General features: G+C 37.8%; 1 protein-coding gene across 1 annotated transcript in view; it reads right to left on the reverse strand.

The window, feature by feature from the left end:
- LOC122816424 overlaps positions 1-24956 on the reverse strand; it is a 142593-nt gene that overhangs the window by 62910 nt on the left and 54727 nt on the right. Inside the window, exon 3 of the mRNA XM_044089207.1 lies at positions 5297-5456. Within this exon, the coding sequence (XP_043945142.1) occupies positions 5297-5456 (160 nt within the window). The remainder of the gene's footprint in view (positions 1-5296; positions 5457-24956) is intronic.

Consider the following 24956-nt stretch of genomic DNA (forward strand, 5'->3'; position numbering starts at 1 on the left):
CCCTGAGAAAAAATTTGCTATTCTGAGTGTTCGATGTTATCATATTTCGAAATTCCAAGTTCAAACTTATGGTGTTCGATATTTTGGAATTTCGAATATATGATATAGACCTTAACTATAGGACCCTCCCATGTCCCCATTGACCCATACCTCCTATCTGACTAGTATGGAGTCCCTCTGAATTAGGCCAAATACTATACTCCTATGGGACTTCAACTATCCTTCCATCAACTGGGAGACTTACACATCCCCTAACATATATGAGGAGAGAGTTGCTGGTGAGTGCCTAGACAAGTATATGCCAAATGGCACATTGTACTGGATTATTGGTCTAACGAGAACTGAGTACAGTGGGACTATAATTTCCTTGGATTTGGATACCTTTACTTATAAGTTGTGTCACAAAGAAGGACTTCCTCACCACAGTGGACACATGGAGGTGAATGTTCAAGGTACAACCTGTCTGTGTACCTAGATCACTCACCTCTGAGTCTACACTTATGGGTGTGCTATTGATGTTTTCATTTGCAGGGGTATTTGACAAAGGACCTCTCATCCATCCCCACCTGTCCACGTTTCAGCTGACACTGTGGGTGACAGGATTTTGATTCCTCATGGACACCTTTTTTTCTGAGGATGTGCTACAAGTCCTGCAGGAGGGCAGGATACCTACTACTAGGAAATCCTACTTACCCAAATGGAAGAGGTTTTCTATTTAATGTCTCTTTCGTAACCTGGAACCACTTACTGCGGATGTTCCTTTGGTTCTCTCTTATTTGTGTGAGTTGCTCAATGCTGGTTTGGCCTATTCTTCTATTAAGGCCCACTTGTCAGCTATCTTTGCTTGTCTGCCTTTTTCTCATCCTTTAGCTTCTGGATTTGAGATGAAATAATTTGTCCTTAATATTAGACCTCACAGGAAGCCTGTTCCTCCTCCCTGGGATCTTAATTTTGTTTTGTAGAAGTTGACTCAGCCTCCTTTTGAGCCTGCTGTTTCAGTTTCCATACAACACTGTTCCTGGAAGAATGTTCTTTTCTTAGCATTTACGTTTGCCAGACAGGTGAGTTACAGGCTGTTATGGCTTGTCATCCTTTTTTGATCTTTCATGAGGACACAGTGTCCTTGCACACTAACCCTTTTTTTATGCCTAAGGTGGTTAATGAGCTTTCACTTAATCAGTCTATTAATCTGGCTACGTTTTTCCCCCTCACCACGAACTGACAGTGAGAGGTGCTGCATACATTGGATGTATTTAGACATCTCATAATCTGATCAGTTATTTGTTTCTTTTCATCCTAGATCTCTGGGACTTGCTGTATCCAAGTAAACTATTTCTTCTTGGATTTGTAAAGCTATTTCTTTTTGTTACACTTTTCATGGCAAGAGCCTTCCCTCTTCAGTCAAGGCTCATTCTACTACAGCTGTGGCTTCTTCTGGTGCTTTTTTCAAGGGTTTGGATACTAACTGTATTCTTGAAGCAGATACAGTATTTGGACTTCTGTGCATACCTTTACCAAGCACTACAAGTTGGATGGTATCTCTAGAGCTCGGACTGGTTTAGCTAGTTCTGTTCTTCATGGTTTTTAGGGGGCTGTTCTGCTCCTTCCCCTCCATAGTTTCCCCTTGACCTTTGCACTCTCCCATATGCAATGAGTACTGCAGCAGTGAATGTAAGGACATAGTACAGTTGTGTAAACTCTTACCATCACGGTAGATGTCCTTGCCTTCACTGCTGCAGTATTCGCTCCCTCCCTCCCTCCATCCCCCCTAGTCCTTTGCCTTCATGGATGTATAGATTATTTCTTGGGTTCCTTGGACTGGTGTTCCTACTGGGGCAATCAATTCTGACTATGATAGGCCCGAATGTCACCTTTATGCCCTATGCAACACAAGGAGAATTTGGGTGACGTTTGGCACACCTTTAAAGCAACAGGAGTCTTTGGTATAGTGGCTGGATGTCAGGCTTTCATGGCAGGGAATCTCATATGGTAAGAATACTGCAACAGTGAAGGCAAGGGCATCTACTGTTATGGTAAGATTTTACACAACTGTACTATCATTCCTTGTTTCCCACTGGATGAGGATACTCCTTACCTGGTAACTGTTTAGCAATTGTCATGTAATTTATAGCCAAGAGTTTTTGAATTCTGCTTCAGCCTCTAGAATGTAACCCCTCACTCACCCACCCAAATGTAGTATCATGCCAGGCAAGACACGTTTCTAAACACTATACTTTTTAATAATGAAACAATCTTCTTAGACTTGATGCCTAAGTTTGGCTTAATGAAAGGTAGATCATGTCTATCGAATCTGGTAAACTTCTTTGGAAGGGTTACAGAGGCTGTAGTCGGAGCTCGGAGGTCATGAGGTACATATGGTGACTCTTGATCTGGCCAAGGCCTTCAGCACCATTCCCTATGCTGGCATCATATAGAAGCTAATTGCTTTAAAAATAAGATGTTGTAAGGTGGATAGCAAACTGGCTGAAATACAGAACCCATAGAGCAATTTGGCTGAAATACAGATCCCATACAATGCGGGTTACAGCTGCCTCATCAGAAAGCATGAAAGTGACCAGTAGTGTTCCTCAGGGATCAGTGCTGAAACCTCTCCGTTTACGCTTTTGCTTCTCAGATCTCCAACCAATGAGCCATGACCTCTGACTACCAAGTCTGCAGAGGACAGCATACTGGAAGTTATTGTTAAGTCACCCTGTGATATCCAAGCCCTCCTGCATGAACCGATCCTAGTAAATTCTCGATATACTAAAAATGGGCTCAAACTTAAGAGCTAAAATGGGTAATATTATCATTTTTGTTAGACAACCCCTCCCCCATTGTATTGTATAGATAACATACCATTACAAAATGAAAATGTAGTCAGGGACCCAGGGACTTAAGTTAATAATTTCTTCTCTGTTTAACATCATGTGGCAATTGTTGTCAGGATTTTGTTTTTATTTAGCACAGCTAGTTGGCAAAGAAATGTTATCACCAATGTCTAACGGGGGTAGTCACCCCCTTATACTCAGTGTTGATCAAATCAATTACTGAGTACAGTGCTTCATTTAAAATATATCTGATAAAACATATCAAAAAAGTTGAAATGACTGCAAAGGTTCCCAGCAATAGGCCTAAAGTCCCTGAAATACCAAGAGAGACTGAAACTCAATCTATTTATTCAGTGTTTTATAGACTTTTGATGTGAGATCTCTGTCTCACTTGCTGTGTCATTAGAGACCCAATTGTGCTGTAACTCCTGTATCACAGCAAGTCCAATATCTCCACCAATACTAGAAGCAGGGATCTAAATCTTTATCGATGGATAAATAAAGCATGGTAGAGGGATAGAGTTATAGCCCATTGTGTCCCAAGCCACTGTTTTCATTTAAACATACAGTAACCTGGATGAGGGGATGAGTAGCCACAAATTTAGTCCAGGATTGACTGGTGTGGCCCTTCTGGACAGAGGATGTGAAGCCTGAAGAAGGATACCTGCAAGGCATGAATGGTAATAAAATTTAGTGGCCTTGAAATATCTATGAAATTTATGAAGATGAACCTGACAGGCTAAAGCAAAGAAAGAATTTAGCCAACTTGGCATTTTGAAAGCATTTTTAACATTTATCAAAATGTAAAATTCAATATAATAAAGTCATGGTAAAGATGCCATAACATTTTTGATTAAAGTCTACCACATCCTTGCACAAAATAAATGAATTAGTTGTAAATCAAAATGTATGCTATGGTGTATGTGGCGTATGCCTGGCTACACCACTACTGCTAGTCTCTCTTGCTGCCTTATACAATAGTTCATAGGTTCACAGGTGTTTACTAGGTTAATGATTACAAGGTCGTTATAGGTGTGGTAACTGGCAACACTTCATGCTGCTTAGTGACTCGGAATTCAATGTCGGATAAATGTGCTGCTAGGAAAAGTGAGCAACACTGTAAGCATTCTGTGGTCATTGTGATGACCCCTCTTGTTGGGATTAAAATGTACGCACTTTGTACAATGCTGTCATTTTCAAAGCTTGTACTCACTTTGTACAATGCAGTCATTTTCAAAGCTTGTAGCACTTTGTACAATGGTGCCATTTTCAAAGCTTCGTCGTTAGACCATGCAATTGACTTCCATTGCTTTTATATATCCTTAATAACACCACTGATTTTTATTTATGTATCTATGTATGTATATATGTATGCATATACTTTTCTTGTAATCTGTAGCAGAAATTACAAGAAGTGCTTCCCTTCTATCTAATTCTGCTTTTAGGTTTGTTTCTGTCACTTCACCGGTGACGTGTATGATTTGGCAGTCATTTTCTGTTATATAATGAAATTGGAAACATTAAATCATGATTTTAGATTATGTGGCACAATCTAGTTTAACTTACTCATTGTAACTGAATGCATCACAGTATGTGTATTACAGTTTTACATTTGCCTTCCTGCACTCTTTGCAAAGCATTTTCAATCTTTTTGGCACTCTTCTGTCAGTGTACTTATTAAACACTCCATCACTTATTGTTTGTCTCTTGGTGGGCCTAACATCTAGTTTCTTATTTGTACACTCAGATCACAGTTTGCAGCAGATCACTCACAACTTTTTCTACAGCTTCCATAAACACTGTAGTACTTAATTCTTTTTTCAGAAAGAGCAGTTTTTTATACCTTAAAAATACACAAGACATAGAAGTCTATCTTTAAGACCAGGCAATCAGTCCAAATTGCAATATAATCTGCAAAATTCTGGTAGCTATGTGTCTTTCTTTCTTTATTGATTTCAGTATCACAGTGATCCAGAGCCTATTTTGTCAAGCAATGGCATAAGGCAGGAAATGATCCAGGATGAGATGCCAGTCCATCACAGGACACTTGCACAGTCCATATACACTGAATGGTAATTATAACTTCCACCAGTTGACCTAACCTGTATGTCTTTAGATTTTGAAGCAGACTGGGCCTTTTGGTAAAAAGTTACATGCACAGATAAAGAACATCTAAATTCCATAGTGAAGGTAGCCAAGCAAGGAACCAAAACAAAGAAACAAGCACTGTAAGGCAATAATTTTATCTGCTGAACCACTCTATTGCTTATATTATTAACAACCTTTCCTTTCCTTTTGTATGACAATACAGCTACATAGTTTTTACTTCCAGCATTTTACAAGTTCTTTCAGCAACAATACTAAATGGTATTTCTAATGGAACCTATAATAATAAACTTTTGGGTTCCTTATTAAAATTAGAGTGATCGATAAAGTATGCAAACTGAAACACTGATGTTGCTTACCGTTCTTGATACTGTTAAAGAGGTAATAGCATAATTGAAGTCAGACAGATCCTGAGCTTCGGCTCTTACTGTAACAGTAACAACTGTTCCCGGATCGGTGTTGTTGGGAGCCAACAGAACTACATACCCTTCCACAGATGTGTTTTTACTGAGATCAAACCTTAAAAGAAAAAGATAAAATATGTGCATATCAGATGCAGATAATCATCTCTTTGCGTAGTTAAGACATGGCATGTAGCATTCTGGGTTATTAGCTGAATTATAAAACTACTATCCAGAATGGTAACTATCTATCATTCTTCATTTTAGAAATATGGTACGCATTTACATATTATTTGATTATATAAGCCTTTTGCCTTATCAATACCCTTTTATTCCAATATGAAGCTGAATACACATTTGAAAATTAATATAATGATACAGATGCCCTAGTGTGTGGTATGGAAGAATTCCCATGGCAGGTCTAGCCACCCGGTGGCATAAACATTGGCTCTAGATGATTGTCACTGTTGAAATGACACATCAACCCCATATGCAAAAATTAGAAAAGGAGTTGTGGATGGATGGATACAGATGCCCTAAATTTCAGTTATTTGCATCTAGAACAACTTGCTATTTAAAATAATGAGAGGATCTGACCCCATTTTCTGTGCTCATTATACTATCAGCTCTAGAGTGATAAAGATGCAGTCAGGAAGGGCTGTAGGAAGGGGTCATATAAAGACGCAGTCAGGAAGGGCTGTAGGAAGGGGTCATATAAAGATGCAGTCAGGAAGGGATGTTCTGTAGGAAGGGGTCATATAAAGATGCAGTCAGGAAGGGTTGTTCTGTAGGAAGGGGTCATACAAAGATGTAGTCAGGAAGGGCTGTAGGAAGGGGTCATATAAAGATGCAGTCAGGAAGGGTTGTTCTGTAGGAAGGGGTCACATGCAGCTGGCAGTCAGGCTGCGCAATAAAAAAAGGGTTTCGATCATCTGAGCTGTTTGAACAGGAAGGAGAATCCCACCCCCCCCCCCTTTCTATGTTGCTGTAGAATTCCTCTAAATATACTGAGTTTGGAGGCCATAGCATAATGTGTAGGTTATATTTAGTATGAAGATGCTTTTGATTGCCCAGATGATTCCGAAAAAAAATGTACTTATTGAGTTCTGATCTGTTAACTCTCCTGATTTGTGCAAGTATTATATTACCGTCAAAGATCATAAAGAGAAGTCCTCAATTATAGAAACATAGCACAGATACCTGGTACTGTATCATGTGGTCAAGCACCATAGAGGTTCTGGTCACATTTTAACTACCAGAGTACTGTATAATGTGCCCATGAACCATAGCAGGGTCTGGCCACATTATATACTACCAGAGTATTTCATAATGCTGCCAGGTACCATAATAGGGTCAGGCTGAATTATAGAGTACCAGAGTACTGTATTATGCCTACATGCACCATGGCAGGGTTTAGCCACATTATACACAACCAGAGTATTGTATAATGTTGACAAGTGCCATGGCAGGGTCAGGCTACATTATACATGTACCAGAGTACTTTATAATGCAGCAATGTACCATAGCAGGGTTTGGTCACATAACACATACCAGAGTACTATATAATGTGGTCATGCACTATAACAGGGTCTAGCTGCTATAATTTGGTCATATACCATAGCAAGATCTGACTCTATTATATACTACCAGAGTACTGTATAATGCCGCAATACACCATAGCAGGGTCTCAACAAATGATATACTAGCAGAGTAATGTATAATGCAGCAATATGCCATAGCAGAGTCTGGCCACATTATAAAGTACCAGAGCATTGTATAAGGTGGCCATGCAACATAACAGGGTCTCATTATACAGTACTAGAGTATTATATAATGCTACCATGCATCATAACAGCGTCTAGCCACATTATACATAACCAGAGTACTGTATAATGCCAATATGTACCAAAGCATGGTTTGGCCACATTAAACATTACCAGGGTACTGCAGAAAGCTGCCATGCACCAAAGTAGGATCTAACATCACTATGCACTACCAAAGTACTGTATATATTTATTTATTTATTTATTTATTTATTGTCCGGGAAAGTCTGACTTGGAATGAGCCAATTTCCAGTGGAGGTCCAGGGGGAAAAGCTCCAGACGCATGTCTTTGGAATGAGGGAGGAAACCCACATGAACACAGGGAGGAAATGCAAACTCAGCACAGAAGTCAACCCAGCCAAGAATCGAACCAGAGAACCTCTTGCTTTGAGGTGACAATGTTAACCTCTGCACCACTGTGCCACTGCTGTGTGTATAATACTAACATGCACCATAGCAGGGTCTGGCTGTATTATACACTACCAGAGTACTTTATAATGTGCCCATGTAATAGCAGGGTCTGGCCAGATTATACATACTAAAGTACTGTATAATGTCGTCATGCATCATAACGGTGTGTGGCTTCATTATAAACTACCAGAATACTGTATAATTTGACCATGCACCATAGCAGGGTCCAGCAGCATTATACACTACCAGAGTACTTTATGATGTGACCTTGCACCAGAGAAGGGTCTGACCACATTATACACTTCCAGATACCGTGCATAATGAGGCCATGCACCCTAATAGAATCTGGCCACATTACATGTACCAGAGTACTGTATAATACTGCCATGTACCATAGCAGGGTCTGGCCAGATTATAACTACTAGAGTAGTATATAATGAGGCCATGCACCAGAGCAGGGTGTTCACAATTTATATTTCCCTCACAGTGAAGCTATTTGGTTATGAGGGCACTGTCTGAATGATCAAACTACACCCTGCCTCCACCATGGGTAAATGCATGAATTACCCACTGCCCTGTCATGGTTTATCTCAACATACATTGACATTATTTAAAAAAAATAAGCATTGCAGATTTTCCAAATAATGACCTTGTATAATCCAGACCTGCTAGTGCTTTCGTCTTTCTATATTAATATTAGTTATCAGGGATATTTTTGGGCACACTGCAGATAGTACATCCACAGTCATGGCAAGACATTCATGGCATGTTGTATATCTGCAGTTTGTTCTACTGTTACTATGGCTGTACGAATAACATTAAGTGAAGTAACCTAACATGCAGCTAGGGACTGTTGCAAGGTAAACAGCATCAGAGAAATTGTGCTTTAATTTTAAGATAAGTTTCTTTAGTTAGTGATAATAAAATAGCAACTTTTATTTGCAATTTAGCTACATTAATCTATGTTTCTAAGTGGCTGTCAAACTTGGTGGGAGATAATGATTATTTACAGCTACATCACTACATATTGTTGTGTCTTTCGGCTTTTCCTGGTTAGGGGTCGCCACAGCGGAACTCCGGTCCCTAATGATTGGCAGCAGATTTTTACGTGCCGAGTTGCCAGCCCTGACGCACAACCTTCAATGAAGGCATGCCCATTCACGCATGTCTCCAGAGAGAAGACGCTCTAGCTGAGAATCGAACGGGACAACGTTTTACTGTCTGGCGACAGCACTACCGCAGCACCACCACATCAGTACACATTACAGTTCAATAAAATTCAAAATCTTGTCATGTTCTAATCCATATTACAGTCTCTTTATGACTTGTTCTGGAATTTGAACAAGTTTCCCTGCTATACTCGTAGTGACTGAATAGGTAGATAGGCTATATATTTGAATATCAAACTTAACAATGAATGACCTTCAAAGACCTTGATTTTCATATCCACATGTTGGTATTTTCTACTTCCAATACACATACCATAATTATTTTTGAAGGAAGTTATTGATTAATGCTGATTCTAAATGGAGTAAACATTATATGTGAAATAAATCTGCTCATGTCTTTCAATATGGAGAATTGTAGGTTAACAATTGTGTTTTGTAACATATGTTAAAATTATCTTCAGTAAGATATGCCTTCTTGAATTGAATTGTTTTGTTGGAACAGTTTTGCACTGTGCATATTACATCTCCTCTTCTGAATGACTCTTATTTACTAATACTTAGCACACGTACTATTATGATTCGCAGAGAAACTGACATTCTATTCAGCGCACAGTACAGAAATGGTGGTATGCAATAGTTGTAGAATGAAAGGTGTATGGTGCTAGATTTGTGTTGCATTTGCCATGAGTTTGACATAACCTACAGACAGGCAAGCTGTGAGTGACTTCTAATCTCAGAATTCTCACTAGAGAAAATGAACAGGTAATTAGTATGTTTACAGCATGTATGAGTCTGCAGTGTATCCAAGTGAGTACACAATCCCAAAGCAATGGAAATCGAATAGCAGTAGGAGATTGCTTGTTTATGTGGTCAACACATAAACCTCTATGGTGCTATAGTGGAACCCTAATATAAATTGGCTCTACAATAAATGCATGAAAAAATAAATTTCCATTTCAAGATAACAATAACACTGTTGCTAAATTTAACAAGCAACTCTGGACCCTGATAAAACCAACCAAAGCCAGATATGAGGTAAAAATAGATACTCAAGTGAACTAAGAAACCAAATTAGCCTCCTTCCCTAAGGATAACCATAAGGCCTTCTTTAGTTAGATCAGAAACTTTAAAGGAAAAACCCAGATCTGCACAGAACTGGTTGTTAATGGCACTATATATATAGAACCCGCAGAAATAGCCAACCTACTAGCTGATGGGTTTAGTGAAAACTTCTCCCCCCTGTCCCCACCACACATCCCCCAAAGCATCCTTACTATCTGCCCTCCACCTAGAATCCCCAAGGAACATCTCCAAAGTCAAAAACACACCCTCTAGGGGACCTGGTAATACCCTAGGCTGCATTCTAAATGGATTAAAACAGGAACTAGTTGCACCGCTAGCAAACCAAACAGCACCAGAATTACCCATTCTAAAGACTTAAACCTTGCCTGTGATATAAAAAGGACCTGCTGGAGAGATAGATATGTATCTCAGAGACTACCCTGTCTATGGAACAGGCTCCACATCCATGTGAAGCAGAGTTCCTCCCTAACCCAATTCAAGTGCAACTTGGACAATTGGATGGGAAACAGGAAATTCATCCCTGGTTTGGCACCTATGTCTCTAATGGACACAGGTAACCTGTAAATGGTTCATCTCCCAGGCCCATGCTTACACTTATCAAGGGTATCAGAACTTGTCAGAGATTTGGGATGCATTGCTAGGCTTAAAAAGGCCATTGTGGTGGTCAGTCTAGTAAACACATATGACCCTATGAACCTCTGGGTACTCTTTTTAACAACAGTCTAATCACTGGTTTTGCACCTGCTGAATGGAAAACAGCAACCGTCATCCTGTTACATAAAGGAGGTGCCTCCACTGACCCTGGAAACTGTAGACCCATAAGCCTGACCAGCCTAATCTGCAAGGCTATGGAAAAAATAATCATGGACCTTATCAACAAAGATATAGGAGACCTCCAAATGCTTGACCCGACTCAGTTTGGCTTTGTTAAAGGGAGATCCTGCCTCTTGAACTTGGTGGACTTATTTGAGACAGTCACTAAAGCCAAAGATGAAGGCAAATCTGTGCATATGGCCTACCTGGACCTGACCAAAGCCTTTGACACTATTCTCCACTCAGGCATCATTGATAAACTCACACAGCTGGAGATCAATCTGTATATTGTCAGGTGGTTTGTAAACTGTCTCACCAAAGCATACAGCCAAAATATGTGACTTTGCCACCACCAGCAGACCTGTAACCAGTGGTGTTCCACAGGGATTGGTGCTGGTACCCTTGTTGCTTGGAATCTACTTCTCAGATGTACAGGCTAAAACAAAAGGCCTATGGCTGACAAAGTTTGCTGATGATTGCAAGCTGGGTGCAGTCATCGAGCCCCTAAATTATGTCAACATCCTACAAGAGGTACATAAACAGACAAACTACTACTGCCAAAGTCATGGGCTAAAAATCAGTGCAAAAAAAATACATTATCATCCCCTTTGGCAAGGGTGACATTCCTGCAAATTACCACATTAATAACAACATCCTAAGCATGCAATCAGTGGTGAGAGATGTGGGCACACAGGTTGACAACAACCTTTCCTTTGACCACCGCATCTCCACAATGGTAAGAGATGCTTTCTATGTCACCCACCTCCAGAACAAAAGAGGTTATAACTCCCCTGTACTCCTCACTCACCAGGCCAACAATACAGTACAATGCTACCTTTGCTATGTATACTACCAGGCACCTGCAGCAACTGGAAAGACCTCAAACGTTTCTTACAAAGAAAATTCAGAGTCTTCAGCATATGTCATAGGTTGACAGACTGAAATCACTGTCACTATACTCTGTGTCTTACAGAGTACTCAAAGGTGACCTCTGCCTTGCACATAAAGCAATCTCAGATCCTGCTCTAATGGAAATGCTGCATATTCTTAGATCAAATGGTATAAGATGCACTCGCTCTAGGGAACTCAACCTGGTATGTGACATCAACAGGGCTTGCTGGAGAGACAGATATGTCTCATAGAGGTTACCTCTCTTCTGGAACAAACTTCTAATTCAGGTGAAGCAGAGCCCCTCGCTGACCCTATTTAAGTGTACTTTGGATGATTGGATGGAAAATTGCAAATTCATCCCTAGAGTTTCACCTGAGTCCCTCTTGGACAGGGAAAGTAGTTGTTGACTTCATTCCACTTAATACCTGATATTCTTGGGAACAGGGGTTGTACTTGGCTAAGCTTGTAAGGGTCATAGGGCCATTACCCTAGTAACCTCCTATGATCCTATGACCCTATGATAACCACAAAGTCTTCTTAACCATATGAGAATCTCAGAAACAATGGTCAGCACTACACAGAGCTAATAGTAAAGGATACCACATACTCAGACCCAGAGGACAAAGCCAATCTAGTAACGAATTTAGTTCAAGCTTCACACTCACTCCCTTGCATCCACAACCTCCCTTGAAATCTCCCAAGAACAAGACCTAAAGATACTATCAAGGTCCAGAACACTACTTCTATGGGGCTGTATAACATACAGGACTGCCTACTGGTCAGCCTGAACCATAATTGTCAGATCCCTTGCAGAGGTTATTCAATATCAGCCTCCAAACTAGCTTTGTGTTGGATGAATGGAGGACACTAACAGTCATCTCCTTACACAAAGATGGGGCCTCAACAGACTTTCCTAATTATAGGCTCATAAGCCTGACAAGCCTCATCTGTAGGGGTATAGCAAGGATTTTTTGTGGAATTAATAAATAAGGACATAAGTAACTTACAAACTCTCAGTCCAAGCCAGTTCGTATTCGTCAAGGACAGATCCTGCCTATTTAACCTGGTCAGTTTTGTTGAGGAGGTTGCTGAAGCAAAGGATGTGCATGCATCAGTACACACCACATATCTAAGCCTCAGAAATGCATCTGACACCCTCCCACACTCAGGTATAGTAGTTCTCCCAGCTAAACATAAATAGCTTAGCTACTTGTTGGACAGCAAACTGGTTCACAAACACAACCCAGGAAATTAGGGTGGTGTCTTACCTCCTCCAAAAGACTTGTCACTAGTAATGTACCTCAGGTTCAGTCCTTGGGACACTCCTCTTTGGTATTTATTTCTCAATGGTCAAAGCAAATGTTATACAATTATGGCTGTTCAAGTTTGCAGATGTCTGTAAACTTGGCAGAATCATAAACTCACTGGGGCACATCAAAATCTTCCAAGACGGCCTTTGATAAAAAAGAAAAATAACTGGTGTCAAAAGCATGGACTAAAACTGAATGGCAAGAAATGTATAATCACTTCATTTAGTAAGGAAGACCTCACTTCTAACTATCACATTGACAACACACCCTTAAAGTTGATTTTGTAGTCAGGGATCTGGAAATCTATATAGGGAATGAACTGTCATTTATTCACTACACATCCATTACTGTAAGGAAGTCCATTTGTATTGAACAGTTTACATCTAAAGGTATGGAGTCCATGTCAATGGATGTTATCATTCCACCATACTGAGATCTCATCAGGTTAGTCATAAAATATAACGCCTCATTTGGTACATACTTGTCCATGTACAACTGGAATGACTACAACACTTCCTCAGTAAAAAAAAATCAAAGGCCTAAATCACAGAGCTACGCAGACCATCTCAAAGCCTTGTCCCTCTTCTCTTTATCATACAGGCTACAAAGAGGTGACTTTTGCCTCACTTATTGAGCAATAAAAGACCTTGTCTTGTCAGACATTTGCAAGTCTAGTGGTAGCATGAACCTTTACTCAAGGGATCTCTTTTGCAAAATGACTAGAGTATGTTGGGGGATAGGTATGTATCACAGAGAATGCCTCTTCTGTGGAACCTTCTTGCAGTCCACTTAAAGTGAAGTGCTTCTTTTACTCTAATCAAATGTAATTTGGATAAATGAATGAGAAACGACAAATTCACCACTGGTTTAGCACCCATACCCCTCATGAATAGAGGCAGCAAGAAAATGTCCTCACATGTCCTTATTCTGCTTGCCTAATGGTAATTTGTACACAGATTCTTCTTCTTCTGGCATTTCCTGGTTAGGGGTCACCACAGTGGAACACTGGTCCGCTAATGATTAGCAGTAGATTTTTATGGTGCCAAGGTGCCAGCCCGATGCCCAACCTTCAACGAAGGCACACCCATTCACACATGTCTTTCGAATGCCACTCAACCACAGGGAGGACATGCACACTCCACACAGAAGATGCTCCAGCTGAGAATCAAACGGGAGAACCTCTTGCTGTGAGGTGACAGTGCTACCGCTGCACCACCGTGGCTATAAGGCTATTTGTACACAGATTATAAGGGCTAAATACAACTATGGGAATGTAAGGCTTGGCTTCTTAAGATCCTCACAGGTGAATAGTTGAATAAGTACTTATGACCCTATGAGCACAAAGAATGCTTGAATAACTATTTAGATTTTTGAACTAATAAAGGATATTTCCATCCTCACTTTGCTTTTTTAAAGTATGTCATCTGTGAGGTGATACAAAGGGGAGGGTTAATAGTCTTAGATATTACCTTAACCTTAATGTATGCCCATTAGCTTTGACAAGGGATTTTACCTGTGAACTGGAGTAAAGATGTATATGCACCTGTCAGTGACAATATACCTTAGCTATATGATGGACTTTTTTTCAGAACACTGAGTCCTGCCAAGCCATCCCTTGAATTTATAGTTCTGAGACATTTCTGGTATCATCACCCTTAAGTGTTACTTTTTAGTTAAAGGATAATGATACTGGGTATCTCACAGTACTTTTTAGTTAAAGGATAATGATACTGGGTATGTCACAGTACTTTTTAGTTAAAGGATAATGATACTGGGTATGTCACAGTACTTTTTAGTTAAAGGATAATGATACTGGGTATGTCACAGTACTTTTTAGTTAAAGGATAATGATACTGGGTATGTCACAGTACTTTTTAGTTAAAGGATAATGATACCGGGTATCTCACAGTACTTTTTAGTTAAAGGATAATGATACCGGGTATCTCACAGTACTTTTTAGTTAAAGGATAATGATACCGGGTATCTCACAGTACTTTTTAGTTAAAGGATAATGATACTGGGTATCTCACAGTACTTTTTAGTTAAAGGATAATGATACTGGGTATCTCACAGTACATTTTAGTTAAAGGATAATGATACTGGGTATGTCACAGTACTTTTTAGTTAAAGGATAATGATACTGGGTATCTCACACTACTTTTTAGTTAAAGGATAATGATACTGGGTATGTCACAGTACTTTTTAGTTAAAGGATAATGATACTGGATATGTCACAGTACTTTTTAGTTAAAGGATAATGATACTGGGTATGTCACAGTACTTTTTAGTTAAAGGATAATGATACTGGGTATGTCACAGTACTTTTTAGTTAAAGGATAATGATACTGGGTATGTCACAGTACTTTTAGTTAAAGGATAATGATACTGGGTATGTCACAGTACTATTTACTTAAAGGATAATGATACTGGGTATGTCACAGTACTTTTTAGTTAAAGGATAATGATACTGGGTATGTCACAGTACATTTTAGTTAAAGGATAATGATACTGGGTATGTCACAGTACTTTTTAGTTAAAGGATAATGATACTGGGTATGTCACAGTACTTTTTAGTTAAAGGATAATGATACTGGGTATCTCACAGTACTTTTTTAGGAAAAGGATAATGATACTGGGTATCTCACAGTACTTTTTAGTTAAAGGATAATGATACTGGGTATCTCACAGTACTTTTTAGTTAAAGGATAATGATACTGGGTATGTCACAGTACATTTTAGTTAAAGGATAATGATACTGGGTATCTCACAGTACTTTTTAGTTAAAGGATAATGATACTGGGTATGTCACAGTACTTATTAGTTAAAGGATAATGATACTGGGTATGTCACAGTACTTATTAGTTAAAGGATAATGATACTGGGTATGTCACAGTACTTTTTAGTTAAAGGATAATGATACTGGGTATGTCACAGTACTTTTTAGTTAAAGGATAATGATACTGGGTATGTCACAGTACTTTTTACTTAAAGGATAATGATACTGGGTATGTCACAGTACTTTTTAGTTAAAGGATAATGATACTGGGTATGTCACAGTACTATTTACTTAAAGGATAATGATACTGGGTATGTCACAGTACTTTTTAGTTAAAGGATAATGATACTGGGTATGTCACAGTACTTTTTAGTTAAAGGATAATGATACTGGGTATCTCACAGTACTTTTTAGTTAAAGGATAATGATACTGGGTATGTCACAGTACTTTTTAGTTAAATGATAATGATACTGGGTATGTCACAGTACTTTTTAGTTAAAGGATAATGATACTGGGTATCTCACAGTACTTTTTAGGTAAAGGATAATGATACTGGGTATGTCACAGTACTTTTTAGTTAAAGGATAATGATACTGGGTATCTCACAGTACTTTTTAGTTAAAGGATAATGATACTGGGTATGTCACAGTACTTTTTAGTTAAAGGATAATGATACTGGGTATGTCACAGTACTTTTTAGTTAAAGGACAATGATACTGGGTATGTCACAGTACTTTTTAGTTAAAGGATAATGATACTGGGTATGTCACAGTACTTTTTAGTTAAAGGATAATGATACTGGGTATGTCACAGCACTTTTTAGTTAAAGGATAATGATACCGGGTATGTCACAGTACTTTTTAGTTAAAGGATAATGATACTGGGTATGTCACAGTACTTTTTAGTTAAAGGATAATGATACTGGGTATGTCACAGCACTTTTTAGTTAAAGGATAATGATACTGGGTATGTCACAGTATTTTTTAGATAAAGGATAATGATACTGGGTATGTCACAGTACTTTTTAGTTAAAGGATAATGATACTGGGTATGTCACAGTACTTTTTAGTTAAAGGATAATGATACTGGGTATGTCACAGTACTTTTTAGTTAAAGGATAATGATACTGGGTATGTCACAGTACTTTTTAGTTAAAGGATAATCATACTGGGTATGTCACAGTACTTTTTAGTTAAAGGATAATGATACTGGGTATGTCACAGTACTTTTTAGTTAAAGGATAATGATACTGGGTATCTCACAGTACTTTTTAGTTAAAGGATAATGATACTGGGTATGTCACAGTACTTTTTAGTTAAAGGATAATGATACTGGGTATGTCACAGTACTTTTTAGTTAAAGGATAATGATACTGGGTATGTCACAGTACATTTTAGTTAAAGGATAATGATACTGGGCATCTCACAGTACTTTTTAGTTAAAGGATAATGATACTGGGTATGTCACAGTACTTTTTAGTTAAAGGATAATGATACCGGTTATGTCACAGTACTTTTTAGTTAAAGGATAATGATACTGGGTATCTCACAGTACTTTTTAGTTAAAGGATAATGATACTGGGTATCTCACAGTACTTTTTAGTTAAAGGATAATGATACTGGGTATCTCACAGTACTTTTTAGGTAAAGGATAATGATACTGGGTATCTCACAGTACTTTTTAGTTAAAGGATAATGATACTGGGTATCTCACAGTACTTTTTAGGTAAAGGATAATGATACTGGGTATGTCACAGTACTTTTTAGTTAAAGGGTAATGATACTGGGTATGTCACAGTACTTTTTAGTTAAAGGATAATGATACTGGGTATCTCACAGTACTTTTTAGTTAAAGGATAATGATACTGGGTATCTCACAGTACTTTTTAGGTAAAGGATAATGATACTGGGTATGTCACAGTACTTTTTAGTTAAAGGATAATGATACTGGGTATGAAACAGTACTTTTTAGTTAAAGGATAATGATACTGGGTATCTCACAGTACTTTTTAGTTAAAGGATAATGATACTGGGTATGAAACAGTACTTTTTTAGTTAAAGGATAATGATACTGGGTATGTCACAGTACTTTTTAGTTAAAGGATAATGATACTGGGTATGTCACAGTACTTTTTAGTTAAAGGATAATGATACTGGGTATGTCACAGTACATTTTAGTTAAAGGATAATGATACTGGGTATGTCACAGTACTTTTTAGTTAAAGGATAATGATACTGGGTATGTCACAGTACTTTTTAGTTAAAGGATAATGATACTGGGTATGTCACAGTACATTTTAGTTAAAGGATAATGATACTGGGCATCTCACAGTACTTTTTAGTTAAAGGATAATGATACTGGGTATGTCACAGTACTTTTTAGTTAAAGGATAATGATACCGGTTATGTCACAGTACTTTTTAGTTAAAGGATAATGATACTGGGTATCTCACAGTACTTTCTAGTTAAAGGATAATGATACTGGGTATCTCACAGTACTTTTTAGGTAAAGGATAATGATACTGGGTATCTCACAGTACTTTTTAGTTAAAGGATAATGATACTGGGTATCTCACAGTACTTTTTAGGTGAAGGATAATGATACTGGGTATGTCACAGTACTTTTTAGTTAAAGGATAATGATACTGGGTATGAAACAGTACTTTTTAGTTAAAGGATAATGATACTGGGTATCTCACAGTACTTTTTAGTTAAAGGATAATGATACTGGGTATGAAACAGTACTTTTTAGTTAAAGGATAATGATACTGGGTATGTCACAGTACTTTTTAGTTAAAGGATAATGATACTGGGTATGTCACAGTACTTTTTAGTTAAAGGATAATGATACTGGGTATGTCACAGTACATTTAGTTAAAGGATAATGATACTGGGTATGTCACAGTACTTTTTAGTTAAAGGATAATGATACTGGGTATGTCACAGTACTTTTTAGTTAAAGGATAATGATACTGGGTATGTCACAGTACATTTTAGTTAAAGGATAATGATACTGGGCATCTCACAGTACTTTTTAGTTAAAGGATAATGATACTGGGTATGTCACAGTACTTTTTAGTTAAAGGATAATGATACCGGTTATGTCACAGTACTTTTTAGTTAAAGGATAATGATACTGGGTATCTCACAGTACTTTTTAGTTAAAGGATAATGATACTGGGTATCTCACAGTACTTTTTAGGTAAAGGATAATGATACTGGGTATCTCACAGTACTTTTTAGTTAAAGGATAATGATACTGGGTATGTCACAGTACTTTTTAGTTAAAGGATAATGATACTGGGTATGTCACAGTACTTTTTAGTTAAAGGATAATGATACTGGGTATGTCACAGTACTTTTTAGTTAAAGGATAATGATACCGGGTATCTCACAGTACTTTTTAGTTAAAGGATAATGATACTGGGTATGTCACATTACTTTTTAGTTAAAGGATAATGATACTGGGTATGTCACAGTACTTTTTAGTTAAAGGATAATGATACCGGGTATCTCACAGTACTTTTTAGTTAAAGATAATGATACTGGGTATGTCACCGTACTTTTTAGCTAAAGGATAATGATACTGGGTATGTCACAGTACTTTTTAGTTAAAGGATAATGATACTGGGTATGTCACAGTACTTTTTAGTTAAAGGATAATGATACTGGGTATGTCACATTACTTTTTAGTTAAAGGATAATGATACTGGGTATGTCACAGTACTTTTTAGTTAAATGATAATGATACTGGGTATGTCACAGTGCTTTTTAGTTAAAGGATAATGATACCGGGTATCTCACAGTACTTTTTAGTTAAAGGATAATGATACCGGGTATGTCACAGTACTTTTTAGTTAAATGATAATGATACTGGGTATCTCACAGTACTTTTTAGTTAAATGATAATGATACTGGGTATCTCACAGTACTTTTTAGTTAAATGATAATGATACTGGGTATGTCACTGTACTTTTTAGTTAAAGGATAATGATACTGGGTATGTCACAGTACTTTTTAGTTAAAGGATAATGATACTGGGTATGTCACAGTACTTTTTAGTTAAAGGATAATGATACTGGGTATGTCACAGTACTTTGTAGTTAAAGGATAATGATACTGGGTATGTCACAGTACTTTTTAGTTAAAGGATAATGATACTGGGTATGTCACAGTACTTTTTAGTTAAAGGATAATGATACTGGGTATGTCACAGTACTTTTAGTTAAAGGATAATGATACTGGGTATGTCACAGTACTTTTTAGTTAAAGGATAATGATACTGGGTATGTCACAGTACATTTTAGTTAAAGGATAATGATACTGGGTATGTCACAGTACTTTTTAGTTAAAGGATAATGATACTGGGTATGTCACAGTACTTTTTAGTTAAAGGATAATGATACTGGGTATGTCACAGTACAATTAGTTAAAGGATAATGATACTGGGTATGTCACAGTACTTTTAGTTAAAGGATAATGATACTGGGTATGTCACAGTACTTTTAGTTAAAGGATAATGATACTGGGTATCTCACAGTACTTTTAGTTAAAGGATAATGATACTGGGTATGTCACAGTACTTTTTAGTTAAAGGATAATGATACTGGGTATGTCACAGTACTTTTTAGTTAAATGATAATGATACTGGGTATCTCACAGTACTTTTTAGGTAAAGGATAATGATACTGGGTATGTCACAGTACTTTTTAGTTAAAGGATAATGATACTGGGTATCTCACAGTACTTTTTAGTTAAAGGATAATGATACTGGGTATGTCACAGTACTTTTTAGTTAAAGGATAATGATACTGGGTATGTCACAGTACTTTTTAGTTAAAGGATAATGATACTGGGTATCTCACAGTACTTTTTAGTTAAAGGATAATGATACTGGGTATGTCACAGTACTTTTTAGTTAAAGGATAATGATACTGGGTATCTCACACTACTTTTTAGTTAAAGGATAATGATACCGGGTATCTCACAGTACCAGAAATTCTAGGCATAACTTGGCGGGCTTCTATACCTCTCAAACTCTAAGTGCAAGAAATCTGGACAAAGCCAAAGGTAATGGGGGGACAAAGGCCCAAAAATAGGGACAGATTTTAAATATTGCTCCTATAAACTTATAAAGTTGCTAGAATGATGGATTTTACATTATTATATATTTTATGAAGGATGTAAAGTCTGAAACTCAAACGTCTGTTATTATTTAGTATTATTTAGTGATGTCAGTCCTCAATGATTTGCCAGAAAACCACAAATTTTATAAGGAACTGACAAAAAATAAGAGGCAGAAATGTGGGTATTCTGCGGAAATCTGGACAGTTGATAGGTATGCAGGGTTCATTGTCTACACTTGCACATTGTAAGTCATAAATCACACTGTTACATGTTCCATTACAACTCACTGAAGGAAGGTACTGACACCGCTTACTAATGGAGCTTGTCTTTGCCATGTTGAACAGCCTGTAACAGTACAGATCCCAGTTGCTAAAATTCTAGGCAAAATATACATAAACAAATCCTCAGCTTTGTTCTGTCATTCTCTATTATTGTGAAATGCACAGCATGATTCAATCCTGACCTGGATTTAATACCTTAAAAAATATTCTCAGCCACTCAAAGAGGTTGGCTGGTACAATGGTGAAGGTCTTTACCTGACATCTACAAAATAAGGTTATTGGCTAGGCTTGTAATACTGTGCAGACTGACAGCTTAGTATTTACCTACGAACATGGGGATGGACATGTTTCAAAATGGAATGTGAAGAGTCAATGGCCAATAAGTCCTGAGGTTGTTCACCAAACCTATATCCATTTTGGCATGCCATAGGTTTTAAAGTGGTTAATGCCATTATATTGCGGTATTGTAACAACACCCCCAGAAATCTGCAATAGTTGGATAGACGCCATCTTATTTATATAATAGAGCTATCAATTTAAGCTTTTTTGTAAGAAAAATAACAGTTGTGTTAGACCACATACTGCGAAGATTATAGGCACACATCTGCACTATGGACATGAAATTTGAGCACCAACTCATTAAATTGCCTAACAGTTTTGGACATCCTATAACCAGGGTTACATAAATGCAAAATCTTATATTCTTCTTCTTCTTCTTTTGGCTTTTCCCAGTTAGGGGTCACCACAGCGGATCACCTGTCCACTCATGAATGGCAGTGGAGTTTTACAGTGTCGAGTTGCCAGCCCGGCACCCAACCTTCCACAGAAGGCACACACACACACACACACACACACACACACACACACACACACACACACACACACACACACACACACACACACACACACACACATATGCCTAGGGCCAGTTTGGATTGTCCAATCCACCTACAGCATGTCTTTGAGATGTGGGAGTTGATTTAACATAATTCATATCATATATGCTGCAGAAGGTACGTATGTCAAGCTTTTTATGTAGGAATGACTAATTAGAAGTTCAGAACAAAAAATATTTGAACAATTATCAGACATATGTAGAATTTAGCAACTAGTTAGTTTTTAAAATGCATAAAGGGATTTGAAAGTAGACTTATATTTAAATTCAACTTTTTTGAGTTTTTTTATGATAAACAAAGAGATGGTGATATCTGTGCATCAGATAATGGAATGTATTCTGCTTGGATTATAACACTGTAGGTCCTAGACTTCCTGATCTTGTATAGAGAGTGTGTTACTCCATATTATATAACGTGCAGTAACATCTGAACCTTGCAAGCACTTGCATAGCTACTAAAGTTGTTATTATATTATAAGAAAGTAATTTGAAAGCCAGTATGTTTCTGCTTGAATGAATGAAACTTGGTTTTCATTTCTTGAAAGGCTCTCCACTGTGTACGAGTTATTAATGCTGTCATTGTTACCTGTAACCATACAGAAAAGCTAACTGAATGCCAAACATTGTACTTATGTTAAATGTCTGAAACTCAGCATAGTAGCTACAAGGTATTAGGCATTGTGTAACTAACTCATATTCTGTCTAACTCTAGTACATAACTTTCAGCCATCTAATATTTCTAATATTTCTTATATTGTCTCTTCCCTTACAGAACACTTTCCACAGTTAGCTTCACCCACAGGAGGTCCCATCAATTGCAACCTGAAGCTGTTTTAGGCAAGCATCAACCTAAACATTTGAGAATAAATGTTTCAAAAATAAATGTACGTACCATCAGAAAGAATCAATTATATTTACTAATATAGGCAACAAACACTCCACATAGCTAATGTGGGTATATCCTTAAGCTTTTAATATGCTGTAAAGGTAGTGCACACTTGCGGGGACAACTGGCTCGACCCCCCCCCCCACAGTGTAGACATGGTTCCAAGCTGTACCACTAGGTGGTAGCATTACTTCTAAATCAATCACCAGTTGCTATTAGGTCTCACTGAGCATTTTTAAAATAAATCAAGCACACAAGTTGTGACTGTTACTCCTTACTGGAAGCAACTTAAAAAATTTATTTTGAGTGGGGAAACCAACTGGAGCAAAACCTACACATTTGCTAATAACAACCAAACCCAGGGACACATAAGTTATTTACAAATAGTAAAAGTGCTGTAAACTACCCTGAAGTAACCTGGTTGATTGATTTTCCTGGGCTAGTTCCATCTGGTTTTGTGCGGCCCGCTCCGATCACCCTCGCTATCACTCAGGCTCACTGCCCCCATTCCCACCCACCCCTGACTCAATTTCCTTTATAGTTAGCTGCACCTCCTCCACCCACTTCACTAGCCAATCATACAACACAACACACTCGCACCTCTTTAAATCCCCACCCCCTTAGTACTTACACTCTTACACCATTCCTATAGTCTTTCATCACCCTCTGAACTAACAATCTCATATATCTCACACTACTCTAATTACTAATATGCCTACTATTCTTAATATACTATTTCTCCTTCTCCTTTCAACTACATTACTGTTTCTCTCAGTTCACACATGCTATCAAAGCACTACTGTTATACACACCAAATCACCCACACTCACTTTATCTCCAAACCACAACACATCTACCTTTACTCACATTTTCCCCTCCCTATCTAACTTCACCATTATTGCTACACATAGATTCAAATACTTCCTTACACCTAAACAGCATGTCAACCACAAAAACAAATATCCACACATGCACCCATTCTCTCCAATAATCAATTTCATATTATCCAACCTGTTACTCTCAGGAGACGTCCAGCCCAACCTAGGACCTAACAATTCTCCACAAAATACTTTCAATACCACTCACCCTCTCATCTATAAATATTCAAAGTATAGTTAAAAAAAACAACACACTTAATGCTTGGATCACTCAGCATAATCCAACTATACTTGCCTTGTGTGAAACGTGGTTAAAACCAAATATTGCTAATTCTGAAATTCTTCCCCCTAGCTACAATATCTTCAGGCATGACAGACTTTCAAAAAGAGGAGGGGGAGTCGCAATAATGTATTCTAACTGCCTGCCTGTCTCCCCTATCTCTTTTCCCATATCTATCTTTCTCCCAGCTGAGATAATTTTAGCTGAGTTTAAACTTAGCCACCATAAAAAACTTGCCATTGCATCAATTTATATCCCTCCTATAAATAATGTCCTCATTTTAGAACACTTTCTATCCTGGATATCTAAAACTATCCGTTATGAAACCATCATACTAGGAGATGTCACTATTGACTGGCTGCAGATCAATAAAGAATCACCTTCTACCTCTCTCAACCTGTATGGATTCACACAGCTCATTTCTTCCCCTAACCACCTTCATAAATTTTCCTCTACTAGTTCACTTATTGACTGGATACTAGTATCTCACCCCCAACATTACCATAATCCAACCACTCTACCAGACACATTAGGTGACCACCTACCTTTACTAGTTCACAGAAACTCTGAACACTTGCATAAAGCACAACAATATAAGGTGACCTGTGATCTATCTAGCTATTTTCCTGATTCACTGAATCACTTCCTCTCTACTATAAACTGGCCCTTTCTCTCTAATCTCACTCTTGATGAAGCAGTCCTACACTTCAACAACACCTTTCTATCCATCCTCAACTCCCTTGCCCCCACTAAGAAAACTCGAATCAAATTCAGATATGCCCCATGGCTAACTAAAACTACCCTTACACTCATGAAGACCAGAGATAAAGCTTGGAAAACTTGGAAAGGCAATAATACCTCTTCCAACCTTATCTCTTACAGGGAACTTAGAAACAAAGCTAAGAAACAAATCAATCTTATAAAAAGAACTATTACCAATCCCCACTTAACAATCCCTACTGTAATCCTAAAAAATTATGGAACTCTATTAATAA

This window comes from Protopterus annectens, chromosome 1.part1 (assembly GCF_019279795.1).
Source record: "Protopterus annectens isolate FY-2018-M chromosome 1.part1, PAN1.0, whole genome shotgun sequence".
Classification (NCBI taxonomy): domain Eukaryota; kingdom Metazoa; phylum Chordata; order Ceratodontiformes; family Protopteridae; genus Protopterus; species Protopterus annectens.